The sequence below is a fragment of the Macaca nemestrina genome, chromosome 16 (genome assembly GCF_043159975.1).
Source record: "Macaca nemestrina isolate mMacNem1 chromosome 16, mMacNem.hap1, whole genome shotgun sequence".
Lineage (NCBI taxonomy): Eukaryota > Metazoa > Chordata > Mammalia > Primates > Cercopithecidae > Macaca > Macaca nemestrina.
The window spans coordinates 241,384-255,007 of record NC_092140.1 but is presented as its reverse complement, the minus strand read 5'-3'; the positions used below and the strand labels follow the sequence as shown (position 1 = coordinate 255,007).

Below are 13,624 nucleotides of genomic sequence, written 5' to 3'. Positions count from 1 at the left end.
CTGGCCTCCTGCACTTGTGGACCCTCAGGCTGCTTGGGGCGGAGCTTGGGGTCCTCCTGGGGGACTCCTTTTCCCGCCCTATCCCACTCAGCATTCCGGCAGCCAGGGAGACGAGGAGCCTGCACCACCCGGGGTCTGGGCTCAGGCTGTGGCAGCCAGTACACACTGGCTCCCCGGCCACCCGTCCTGGGCATGAGCTCAGGTGCTGCAGGACCCTCCTCCTTTCCTGGCTCTCCCGGCGACTCGGCAGGAATTAGCCTGATACCCCAGCCTCCCACGCCTGCTGCGTGAGGTCCGCTCCTGATGGGGTCCTCTGGCTGCATTTAGGAACAAGGAGCTCCCTGAGTAACCTGAAGTCCACTCTGCCAAGAGGCCCCACAACTTACAGGACGCTGCCTTCCTGCGATCCCCGGCAGGGCTGCCCATGAGCTTTCTCCAAGAAAACCGGGGGAAACTGAGCCCACACGCCCCCACCCCCACCCGCCCTTCCCGTGCCCACACTGTGGGGACTGAAGTTAGGACAGGGACAGCCAGGATGTGGTGAGGAGGGAGGGCCCCACGTCCACGCAAAGGTCCCCCCGCGGATGCCCCGGGGAGAAGCCCTGGGAAGTTGTCTGAAGAGGGTCGGGGACGCTGTGCTCTCGCCTTGAGGGGCCACGGAAGCCTCGACTGGCAGCCCTCACTGACCTGAGCCTGGCGTGGTGCTCCAGCAGGGACCAGACGCCAGGCCAGATCCCGAGAGCAGATCAGGAGGAACAGCCAGGGTTGCCGTGACCCCTCAGCACCATCCCGCCAGGCTCCGGGCTGAAATGCTAACACTCCCCTGGCACAGAACAGGCGGAAAAGGGGAAGTCAATGCTCATTCATCACCTACCTATGATGGAATCCCTCCGGAAAACGTCTCTATCGAAAATGTAGAAGGACAGGTGACGAAAGCTCCGAGGAATTTCACAGTAAAAGTCTTCTCCGTAAAAGGGGCTGGAGAGAAAGAAAAGCACCAGTTAGAACACAAGCCACGCTCCCCGCCTCAGCCCCAGGGGCACACACGTGTGCTCTTAGTTTTAAACGTGCCATGAGAAGGCCCTGCAGTGCGTGGCTCGTGTGAGACGTGAACCTGCAGCTCCCTGTGGGGTGAAGGGTGTTGTGGCTGCGTCCCAGCCTCTACCTCCAGCCTTTGCACTGCACAGATGAACTGTAACTGGGCCGCCTGGCGGTCCAGGACGCTGAGAGACCTCTACAGAGACCATGGTCACTGCCTGAATGACTTCCATGGTACGTGCTCAGGTCTAGGTCCAGCCTCAGGGACACTGTGATGTTTTGAAGGTACCTGGTTTGGGGCAGGTAGTGGCTCCCTTTATGGATTGAATGTAAAACACAGCACTCCAGTGCCTTGCCCGGTTCCTTTTATCCAGAGATCCAGTACAAAGTCCTGACTGCCCAGCCGTCCTCACTCCTGGGGAAGGCCCCCGCGGCTGACTGTGCTTACAGAGTGCACGGCTCAGGCTACCCACGCGTGAGTCACCCGGAGATGCAGCCGCCCCACAGAGGGAGACTTCAAATAACTGCAACCCCAATAAAGAAGCAGAAGCCAACAGGCTTTGCCATTCAGCAAACCCCCCTGCTGTCCTGGGCCGGTGCGGTTCCTCCCTGTGCCGGACCTGTTGGCGATTACTATGGTGCATGCACAGCTACCAACTCAGAACTCAACACAAGCCCACTTTCACACACATTTATGCTAAGGTCCAAAATAGGAAAGATGTAAGTTATTCAAGGAGGAACCATTCCGATAGAGAGCAAAGGAAGGTCAACGGTGCTGGGCCAGGTGATCGTCCACACAGTCACCAATGGCGCAGGCCCCACCCCAGCCACACGCAGAAATGAACTCAGACCCCGCACCCATGTGTAAGGGTGTAAGGGTTGGAGCTCCCAGCCTCTGAGAAGAAAACGGGGATGAACCTGCACCCAAAGATGTCTTAGATCTGTCACCCAAAGCACAAGTGCCAAAAGAAAAATAAACGGAAAATCAGACTTCCATCAAAATTAAAAACACTAAAAACTTTTTTGCATTAAAAGCGTTATTTAAAAAGTGAAAAGGGCCAGTGCGGTGGCTCACGCCTGTACTCCCAGCACTTTGGGAGGCTGAGGTGGACAAATCACCTAAGATCAGGAGTTCGAGACCAGCCTGGCCAAGACGGCAAAACCCCGTCTCTACTAAAAATACAAATATTAGCAGGGCGTGGTGGTGGGTGCCTGTAATTCCCAGCTACTCGGGAGGCTAAGGCAGGAGAATCGCTTGAACCCGGGAGGCGGAGGTTGCAGTGAGCCGAGATTGCACCACTGCACTCCAGCCTGGGTGACAAGAGCAAAACTCAGTTTCAAAAAAATAATAAAAATGTAAAAAATTACAAGTGAAAAGACAGACTAGAAAAAATATTAGCATGTCAGTTATCTGATAAAGGACTTGTATCCAGAATATATAAAGAACTCTTATAACTCAATAAATGATGACAAATAATTCAATTTAAAAAGGGGCAAAAGATCTGAACACACATATCACCAAAGAAGACAAATGACCAACAATGTATTAAAAATGCTCCATGTCATTAGCCCTTGAGAAAATGCAAATTAAACCAGGAGATACAGCACAGGCAGAGGCCCAAACCTCGGGCCGCGAGCGTTGCTGCCCGGAGCCCAGGCCCCAGCCCCTCCCTCTGCAGCGGCCTTAATAACAGGCATTTCATTTGGATTTCACTGATTTCATAATTTTTATAACTGGGTCAGAGACTGAGTAACGTTTACTCAAAAAACCATTTTTTGTCATAAAATGTGTCATAAGATTGTGTCTTCCAAAGGAGGCCTAAAATACCTACATTGTTGTAAGCATTTTGGAAACACAGCAGTATCCATTTACACACAAAAGAAACATCTCTTTATCTTTCAATGAAGGCAGAATGCTCAGGGACTTCCACCGACTTCCTCGTAGCAGAATCCTGGTTCATGAAGGCCCATTAGAAAGTCACATTTCCTTTAAACACATTCTCACGCTGGTCGTTGTCGCAGGCGCTCGAGTGCCTCTGATTTTCCTGGGTCTGCCTCGGCACCGCCGAGATCTGATGTCAGGGACCCCCAGGGAGAAACACCCTGTGCCCGTGGTGTGTGCCCACAGGCACGTGTGTGGGTGTGTGCATGTGTGTGCCCATGGGTGTGTTCCCACAGGCACGTGTGTGGGTGTGTGCACGTGTGTGCCCGTGGGTGTGTGTGTCCACAGGCACGTGTGCGTGTTCATGTGTGCCCGTGGGTGTGTGTTCCCCCAAGCACGTGTGTGGGTGTGTGCACGTGTGTGCCCGTGGGTGTGTGTGTCCACAGGCACGTGTGCGTGTTCATGTGTGCACGTGGGTATGTGTTCCCACAGGCACATGTTTGTGTGTGCACGTGTGTGCCCGTACATGTGTCCCCACAGGCATGTGTGCGTGTTTGTGCGTGCAGGCATGCACCCGGAGCACTTGGGTCACACGTACACAAAGGCACCACAGATGCGCCCCGCACAATGCGCTGCTTTCATGACAAGGCGAGGGGTTGTCACCCCGCCCCCACACTGTGTAAAGTCACAGCTGCAGGATCTCGGGGCAGGACGCACACTCCCCGGGCAGCGCCCTGCGGCCTCCCCGGAGAAGCTTGGTGCTCTGCAGACAGCGTCCCCACTGGCAGGAAAAACCACTGTCAACCTCAAAGCCAACAGGGACACCAAACGCGCATTTTAATATTCACGACAAGGTCTCGGGCGACGAGCTACTCACAGGACACGCGTTAACAATTAATAGTAATTCACAAAACATTTGAGGTTTTTACAACGACAAAACGGCCTATTCTGTACATCCCAGAGCAACTTTCAGGGCCACTGAGGCCGAAGCGACGGCACGAAGCCGTGGTGCCTGAATGCGCGGACACAGCCTGGACTCAGTGTTTCCAGTCCCGCTCGCTCCCGGCAGAGCCCGAAGAAACAAGGGTTGGAGGCTTCGCTTACTGCTCCAGAATGGCAGGTGCCCAGGCTGTCCTGGCCGTGGCGCATCTCACGCGAGAAGCCCAGCGGGAGCACGCACAGCTCCTGGCCTCGCGGCAAATGCGTAACCAAAAGGTGTAAATCAAGCTTCATTCACCACGGAGGAACCTCAGAACCACAGGCACCGACAGCCAAGCTGCCCGAGAATGGAACGGACGCCCTCCACTGGCACACACTCCAGCAGCTGGCTTTTCAGGAAGCTGTGGCAGCTTCAGAGCAACCCAGGGCTCGGGGTTCACCTGGCCACCTCGCTGTGAGAGGGTGTCACGCTTCCCAAGAGCCCCCCACCCCCCACACAGACACTGAGGACCCCACCACGTGGGCCTGTGCCTGCGTCGCAGGAACGCGGGGAGGAGGAAGTGGGTCAGGCTGGACTGCAATGTCTGATGTGGTGTCCAACGTGTGTCCAGTGCGTGTCCAATGCGTGTCGTGTGTGTCCGGTGCGTGTCTGATGTGTGTCCGGTGAATGTTCGGTGCACGTCCGGTGCGTGTCCGGTGCGTGTCCAATGCATATTCGGTGCGTGTCCGGTGCGTGTCCGATGCGTGTCCAGTGTGTGTCCAATGCATACTCAGTGCGTGTCCGGTGTGTGGTGAGGGTTGGTGAGATGAAGATGCCAGCGTTGAGCACACCCCACACACAGGCGCTGTGCACCTGGCCTTTGACCCTGCACACTTCCTCACCGTCCCAATACACAGGGTGGGAAACCGAGGCACTCCGACATCTGATGAAACTATCCCAGGGATCGTGCCGTGACTCAGGCCATGCTGTGTTGCTATAAACCGCTTTTACGTTTAGAAAGGGGCACGTCCAGTCTGATAATTTCACGGAGTTCGTGTGTTTTCTTGTAGCTTCCTCTTTCTGCTATTTTTATCTCTTTTTATTGAATGGATTTCTGGTTTATTTATGAATTTTAAATACCTCAATTTCCATGGACAGGTGTCAGCACCACCAGAAGCCTCACGGGACCCTTCCAGGTGCCCAGCCAGCAGCCTCTGCCCTGAGCCCCCGCCCCCCCGAACCCCCACCGCCAAGCAGAGTCACAGTGAGAGGAGTCACTTGGCAGAGCAACGGAACACCCCTCTAACGGGCAGCGCCCAGGGACACCGCGCCTCAGCCCCGCTGCCCAAGCCCTGCCGCACTACCCCCGGGGAGCACGACTTCTTCCGGCCTCCACCCAGCAATTTCTCGAGCAACGGCTTTGGAAACCTTGCTCCGGAATGGCAGAAGGGAGGCAGCGCTTTGGGGTCCTCTCTGCCCCCCTGCTAAGAGGAGCTTGGTTCTCGGGAACCTCGCGGTCCCCCCTCCTGAAGAAGAGGAACGTCGCACTCACATTTCCATTTTACACCTTTGCAGCCGAGAACGCTGGAGCCACAACGGGCTCCAGCAAAGGCGATGGTGAGCGTTTTACATTTCTGATGTCGTTTACTCTACCGGCTCCAGTTGCCTATTTTCACGTTTTCCCCCTTATTTCGTATAACTCTTTAAACTTAATAAAGTTATGACTGACTTTGTTTCCTGCAAGTCACCTCAAGTCTTTCAGGAAACCAGGCAGGACATCTGCAGGCGGCCGGCCGGCCTTACCTACGGAGCCCTGAGCCACCAACCACCGTGACCAAGCGTCATGCCCGCGAGCCGGACGAGCCCAGCAGGGGAGAGCGGCTGGACTCCGGATGCGAAGTCCACACGGACGGAGCAGCGGGCAGGGCTGCCTGTGAGGAGGGATTTAGACCAGGAGGCCGCTGGGGAGCCTGCCCAGAGGAGGAGGCATCCCACGGCAGTGGGGTCCGGAGAGGCGGCAGCGCTGCAGACCTTTGCGCTCATTTTAATGAAGGCTCTGCGGGGTTTCAAGGAAAGATGGAGCCGGTCCCTGTGCCAGAATAGAGGGTTCGTTCAGCTTCTTAGACCGATGGTTTATTTAGGGAATAAGAAGGGCGATTCCAGGGACAGTGGAGGCCCCCACAGGAAGGAAACCCCTCCCCGCAGTGATGGCACAGAGCCAGCCTGACGCCCAAGGCCACTGTGCCATCATCGCCTGGGAGCCCTGAAGAAACGCCTGGAAGAACGCAAACCCCCAGCTCAAGGAGGAGAGTGGAGGCTGTTCCCCACCTTCTGGGGGCAATTAACAACCTCCGAGAATGAACCCACAGCTTAAACCCACAGAACCTCCGCCAACCACACCCAGACCTGGAAGGGGCACCTCTGGCCGGGGCGCTCAGCACGAGGGGACCCAGATCAGTGGCTTCCCTGAGGCGCGGGCTCGGCCTGCAGGCTGGAGGCTGGAGAGCTGCCATCCTGGCACACGCTGGGTAGATGCGGGTGTTTCCAATTGCTGAAGAGGGCAGGGCCTGGCTGCGGTGCTCGGAGGCTGGAGTCCTGGAGGTCGGTGGGGGGCGGTGAGTTCCCAGGTCACTTCCCCTGCCGCACGTTTTCTTCACTTTCCTGTCCTATTCGTTCATTTTAGCATGGAGGTCAGAACCAGCCGAGAGAAGCCCCTGCCTGGCCACTCAGGTGGTATGAGGACGGGGGCCAGGGCCGCGAGCATCAGTCAGCTCCTAGAACTGCAGGTTTGTACCTGCAAACGGGGCACCCGAGTGACATCCCTCCAAGACCCCCGGGATGCCACGAGCCCCACGGAGACAGCGCACCCGGCAGGGGCCAGCTCCAGACGCTGCTGCTGGGGCAAGGCCGTCACCACCGTCCACGCATCCAGCAGGAAGAGTGGATTCCTCGGGCGTGAAGCTCACAGCTCACATCGTCTACGCACCTGCCTGACGACCTCTCCCGAACCTGGATTCCCACCACAGAATTCAATTCCTCGGGTGCTCACCGTCCCGTGACTTGTGGCCACCAGACTGGACCTGACACACAGAGACCATCTCCTGTTTTGCAGAAAATCCTGTCGGGCCAATTCCAGAGCCGAAACACAGTGTCCACTTGAGGGTCCAGACCTGACGCCACCCTTGCTGGAACAGCATCTCCTTCCCTCTCAGAGCAACGCCACTGATGCCCAGACCAGCACCCACGCCTGTCCTCGCCGGCCCGACAATGCCCCTCCCAGGCCCTGCCGCTCGGAGGACTGGTCACGGGCACCGTGGACTATGCCGACCCGCAGACCCCAGGGACCGGGCCCTGCCGCTGTGGACACAGGTGACCCTGCCCCTCGCAGGGGAGCTGCTCTCCTCCTGAGCCCAGGAGTGCTCGGGAACATCCACCCCAATGAGAACCAAAATCAGGAGTTGAAGTGGGAGTTGAAGGCCAGAGCCTTTTTCGAATAACTTCCCTAAGCTCTTTTAAACACCTGCATCCAGGCCAGATGCAGTGGGGGAGGCCATGGCAGAAGGGCCACTTGAGTCCGGGAGTTAGAGATCAACCTGGGCAACACAGCAAGACCCCAACTCAACAGAAAATTTAAAAATTAGACAGGTTTGGTGGCGCACGTCTGCAGGGAGGTGGAGGATTGCTTGAGGCCAGGAGTTCCAGGCTGCAGTGAGCTGTGACCACACCACTGCACTAGAGCCTGAGTGACAGAGCGAGACCCCGTCTCAAAAAACCCAACACCTACACCTCCTGTATTGTCACAGCACAGTCCCGCCTGGTGCAGCCGCCGTCGGGCTCCCGTGCAGCTGCTCCTCCCACCTGATTCAGGCCCTGGTGAGCTTCACAAGGCCAAGGGGACGTCAGTCTCCACCAGGAAGACCATACAGCACATCTAAATGTAAGACTCTGAGACAGACGCCACTGAAGCCCACCCGGGGCGGCACAAGTACCCACGCGGGCCTTGCCGGGGGGAGCACGAGTTTGAAGACAGAATCTTCCAGGGACGTCCACGTTTCAACGCTGCCTTGCCAGAGGCCAGTTCCCTCATCTCTCAGCCTCAGGACACCGCCCTCTCGCAGTGTGGCCTGCGGGCACAGGCGGCGTTCGGCCGGGGAAGGCAGTGGCTCTGCCCCCAAAGCGGCCTCCCCAGGCCACGCCACTGCCTGGCTCAGAGGTTTCTTCCTCTGCCCTACACAGTGAGACAAACACTTGGCGGGGCCTCCCACACGCCAGGCGCAAGCAACTGGGGGCACCTTCGATGCCTTCGGCCCCGGCCAGGCGTGGCTCACCAGACCCAGAAGCCACGGGGCTCTCTCCCCACGACTGTTTCAGCTGCGCGTCCCCGTTCCACACTGTGGGAACAGCAGCCAATGAAGCAAAGTCCCAGTCCCGGGGAGCCAAAGAGCGCACAGAACCACAAACGTCCAACGCGCAAGGCTGGCGGGGGCGGCACTGCGGCCTCGCTCGGGGCCAGGGAGGCTTACGGACGAGTGAGCGCTTGAACGGGGCCGTGGACGGTGAGGAGACCGCGGGAGGACGAGTGAGCGCATGAATGAGGCCGTGGACGGTGAGGAGACAGCGGGAGGGGTCCAGGCAGAGGGACACCAGGTGCAAAGCCTCGAGGCAGCAGGGCTTGTGTGTGGTGAAGACGTAGGAGCAAGGAGGAGGCTGGTGTGGCCCGGGCAGGGCAGGACAGGAGGATGCTGGGAGCTGAGGTCAGGGGTCAGGGTGCAGCTGAGGCCACGTGGTACGGAGCAGACATTTCACCACAGCGGCTGGGAATGTGCAGGCCCCGTGCAAGGCACTGGACGGACGGATGCATGGATGGGTAGGTGGGCGTGCAGGGAGGAATCGCCTGTCTCAGCTCAGCAGCCGGGAGCTGCTCAGGCCTGGGCACAGCAGACCAGGAAGGGAAGGTCACCCGAGCCTCCACAGGTGGGGCTTTCTGCAGGCAGGGGGCAGCGGTCCAGCCCGAGAGGCCACAGTGCCGAGCAAATCCTGGTTGTCCTCATAGGGACCACAGAAATTCAGTTCTGGCAGAGCCGAGACTGCCGGGAAGCCAGAGGGGCTCCTGCAGGAGGTGAGGGGCCTGTGGAGACGCGAAGGGCCAGGACCAGACACGCCCCGTTCCGCTCCGCTTACAGCGAGGCAAGCGGCGGGCAGGAGGCAGCTGGAGCCACACCCGCCTGAGCTCGGGGCAGAACTGTTCCCCCAGCGCTGTGCCTCGCCAGCCTGGAGCTGCTGTGGTGTCAGTGGTCAGCTCAAGTCCAGCCGCTTGAAAGGGAGGCAGAGGCCCCGCCTTCCCTGAGGCTCCCTGTGAAGAGCAGGAGGCTGGGCCCTCAGGAAGCCGCTGGCCAGGCTCTGCCACCCCCACAGCCGGCAGACGGAGCCTGGGCACTGCACATGGAGACGTTTCTTCTTCCCGAGACCTCGCACAAAAATTACTCACTTAAAAGTGCTTAGAGTTTTTTCATTTTTCCAGTGGCAAATATTTCGAGGGAATGCCACAGAAACAGCCACACCAAAACCCAATTCAGTTCTCCCTTCTCTACCCCCCACCAAGGCCGGGGACATGCTCTCAATGCATGAGGCTTGTTTAGGTCTCTGTGTTTTTCCTCCTAGAACTGCAAACTATGGTTGCCTGGAAAGGTTTCTAAAAACCCCAGGCGCCCAGGCCCACCTCAGAGAACGGCTCTTCAAGGATGATGGGTTATGAAAGAGGAACCCTGTGGGAGGCTGAGGCGGCAGATCATGAGGTCAAGAGATTGAGACCATCCTGGCCAACATGGTGAAACCCCATCTCTACTAAAAGTACAAAAAAAAAAAAAAAAAATTAGCTGGGTGTGGTGGCGCGCGCCTGTAATCCCAGCTACTCAGAAGGCTGAGGCAGGAGAATCGCTTGAACCCAGGAGGTGGAGGTTGCAGTGAACCAAGACTGCACCATTGCACTCGAGCCTGGGCAACAGAGCAAGATGAAAGAGGGAGGAAAGGAAGAAGGGCAGGGGAGGGAGGGGAGGGGAGGGAAAGGGAGGGGAGGGGAGGGGAAGAGCCTTGAAATCTCCACTAGCCACAGAGTCTAACACAATCCTTAAGCGAACTGCTCGTCACAAAGCGTGGCAGGCTGCCTTCTCTCTAGAGGGCTTCTGGTGCCCTGTCCACTGTGGCGGCAGTGGGATTTAGCCGTCACCTGCGCTGGAGGTGGTAACTCCATCTCAGACTCAACAGGGGAGGTGTCTGCACAGAGCGCACGGCGCAGGGGTAGGGCGGGAGGACGGCGAGGTCAGGCCAGCTCAGGGGCCGTGGTGGGCGGGGTCTTCAGATCCCACGGTGGGCAGCAAAGGGGGGGGTCAGGCTGGCGCCATCCTGGACCACGTCTGGGGTCTGCAGGCCCCGTCTCCCTCTCCACTGTGCCTAACCTGACATCTATAACCTACAACCAGCGAGACAGGATTTTCCACGATGAGGTGATTCGTAATTCCATTTATGTGCAAGTTTTTAGAATTTTCCTGTGGGTTTTTTTTTTTTTTACATGATTTTAATTTTGTTTGCTTTAGAAAAGAACACATACATAGGAAAGAATGCTTCCTTTCGTTTCAATTAAAAACAACAAACTGCTTTTCTTTAAAGTGAAAAATTCATTGAGGAGGGGGCTTGCGTTGTACAAAGAAAATCAGACCCACCAGGACGGCTGTGATCAGAGACAGTAACAAGGGTAGGGAGGTGGAGACGCGAATCCAAACACACAACCTGTGGGAAGGTCAAGTGGCCACCATGGAAAACAGGCTGGCGGTTCCCCGACATTCAACACACAGTCGCCACGGGACCCAGCGGTTCCAGCCCCAGGTGTGCAGCAAGAGACATGGCAGCCCACGTCCGCATGCAGACTCGGACGCACCTGCTCACGGCCTCAGTCATGACGGCCAAAAAGTGGAAACAAGCAGGTGGGTCTCGGCTGCTAAGGGAGCAACAGCAGAACGGTGCTCAGCCCCGGAGGTGAAAGGACACCTGGACCCCGGCCCCACGCCACAGGCGTCCACGTGTGGTGCCGACCGACAGGCCACGCACAGAGGCCACGGGTCAGGTGCTTCCACTGGCACGGAATGCCCAGGAGAGGCACAGCTGGCGACAGAACGCGGACCCGCATCTGCCTCCCCGGGAGAGGCTGAGGCCGGAAACCGGAGGATTACAGGGCACGGGTGTCCTTTTAGGGAGATGAAAATGTTCTAAAATTGACTGTGGCAGGTTGTGCAACTCTGCAAATATACTAAAAACCACTGAATTGTACATTTTAAAATGGGTGAATTGTATGGTGTTTGAATTACACCTCAATAAAGCTATTTTTAAAGAAACAAAATTTTAAATACGTAAAAAAATCAGAAAGTGAAATCTGGAATTAACATTCCAGGAAACATCCTCCTGGAGTTTTTTCCTCCAAAAATATAAAATAGAATAAAATATATAAATGTTATAAGTTTGAAATATACAAAATATAAATATATTTGTATTATATTTATAACAAATATGATATTTATAATATAAATGTAAGTATATTCATACTATAATAACTCATTGTATTATAATACAAATATATTAAAAAAACAGTAAACATTTATGTTATAAATAGAGAAGACGTGAAATGGAAATACGGGTACATTTTTAAAAATAAAAGTGAGGTTATGTTCCCTGTGACAGTCAGCTTTCTCCTTTCACATCAGGCCACGGGCCACTTTCCAAGGAGCTGATAAAACGCTGGGGTCAGACGGCACGTGTGTGCATGGCCAGCAGCGCCAGGTCCCCCCGCCGTCCCCATGCTGTGTGGTGGGAGCAGCCGGGGTGAGCACCCTGGGGGCGGAGATCTGTGCATCGGCTGATTGTCCCCGGGGGATAAATTCCTCCAAGGACGTGCACCGTCCTTAGGCCTTCGAAACACAAAGCCACGGAACCCTCCAGGGAGTCTGGACCAGCATCCGCCCCCGGCATACGCTGTCTTACAAATATTTTTACAGTTTGCTAAACTGGTGGCAAAAACTTGCTTAAATTTGAAATGTTTGGCTCATTGGTGAGGTGGAATGTCCATCTTTTTATGAGCAGTTTTAAATCTCCTTTTCTCTTGAACTGCTCTGGGCCTGTTTTCTATTAGCACTGCTGAATGTGTGGACAGATTATTTCACAACATTTAAGGAGGATCTTTTTTCAACTAAAAAAAACCACAAATTTGTCAGCTTTGTCACCAGTGGGTGAGGATGGACATGCGATCGACCAACTCTGAAATGAGCTGCAGCAGATGGACGCAGCGTCCCAGGACCTGCAGGAGCAGAGGCTGCGAGGCCGGCCACGTCCACCTCGACCACCTCATCTCATGGGCAAAATGGCCGATGCCCCACGTCCTCCCGGCCCCACCCAGAACCCACGCGGCCCAGCAGGAAGTGGCCACAGTGCCATCACTGGAGGCCCCGTGGAGTCTGAGGACAGCGGCTTCCGCCCCATGCTGTTGTGGGGACCCCAGCTCAGCCCGAGGACAGGGTGGGTTCCCTCCACACAGCACCAGCACTCCCAGGTGCAAGGCCCAGGCCCACGGACAGCCCCCCGCTGCCCCGCTGTCCACGGGTCTCAGGGTGGGGGCACCCATCGTCTTTCATCAGCAGTAAGGTTTGTGTTTTCTCCTTCCCGGGCAGCAGAGTTTAAAGCGTATCCAAAAGAAAAACGAAACCGGCTGAATGCTAGGGCATCCCTCCCATCCCCCATCCTGTTCGGTGGCCTGTGCCGGACAATCTCTTCTTTCTGACAGACTCAAAGGGGCCACACAGCCGCCAGGCGCCCCCCTTCCCATTAGCAGCTTAATCTCAGGGTGTCTCTCGGACAGGCCGGCTTTGTCTCGGGCCGAGGTCAGCGCAGTCAGATGCGGGATAAAGGCCTGGGCCAGGCGGCCCCCACTCACTGCTGGGGGGCTCTGGAACCCTCCTTTCAAATAAAGAAAAAGTGCGGCCTGAGAGGACCAGGCTCGCCCGAAATCCTGCCGAACGTGGGCAGCAGCCTCTCCCTCTGGGGCGAGACCCGGGCGGCCTCCTCCCCTCAGGCATTTCTGGAAGAAACGCAAATGAAGTTTCACAGAATCAAGCAAACTTTCACGGGGGAAAAAGAAAAAACCTCTTGCAGAAAACAGAGTTGACCTTTAAGTTCTGGCTGTGACAAGGGGAAACCGTCGGAACCGAATTCCTTCTCTTCCCGGAGCCTGGAGATGGGGCTCAGCGGGGACCAGCGGAGAAACCCCGCCTTCTCCTCCCTGAGTCACTTCCCAGCATCTGCGCGAGGCCGGCGAGGCCCCGTCCCGCCTGCGGCTGCTCCCATCGCATGATCATGAGAACATAAACCTGGTTTCCAGCTCCGTGCTCTGCCGCTGCTGCGGGCCCATTTCTCAAACCCTGGGGGGAGCCGGGAGCTGCCAGGGCTGCCCCAGCCTCAGGGTAGAGGGTAAAGGCTGTGTGAAGAGGAACCAAAGCCCAAACGGGGTCTGCAGAGCAGCCCTGGGGCTCCCAAGCCAGCCTCTGGGCTGAGCTCTGTGGCTCCTGAGTCACGGCCTGACTCATTCTCAGAGGCGCCCCACAGAGAAGAGGCAACTCCGCCAGGGAAAATGCTCCATCTCCGCAAAGGACAGGAGGAAGAACCCCCATCGGAGGCACTCGGCCGTGCAGGGCCCCAAGCCCGGCTCCCACAGGCTGGAGGGAGGGGTCCGCGGTCAGTCACAG

General features: G+C 56.7%; 1 protein-coding gene across 4 annotated transcripts in view; it reads right to left on the bottom strand.

Moving 5' to 3' along the window:
* Positions 1–13,624, bottom strand: part of LOC105485231 (RAS p21 protein activator 3) — a 124,104-nt gene that overhangs the window by 59,173 nt on the left and 51,307 nt on the right. For all 4 annotated transcript variants that reach the window (XM_011747466.2, XM_011747467.3, XM_071080972.1 and 1 more), the window contains exon 3: positions 875–978. In XM_011747466.2, coding sequence (XP_011745768.1) covers positions 875–978 — 104 coding nt within the window. The remainder of the gene's footprint in view (positions 1–874; positions 979–13,624) is intronic.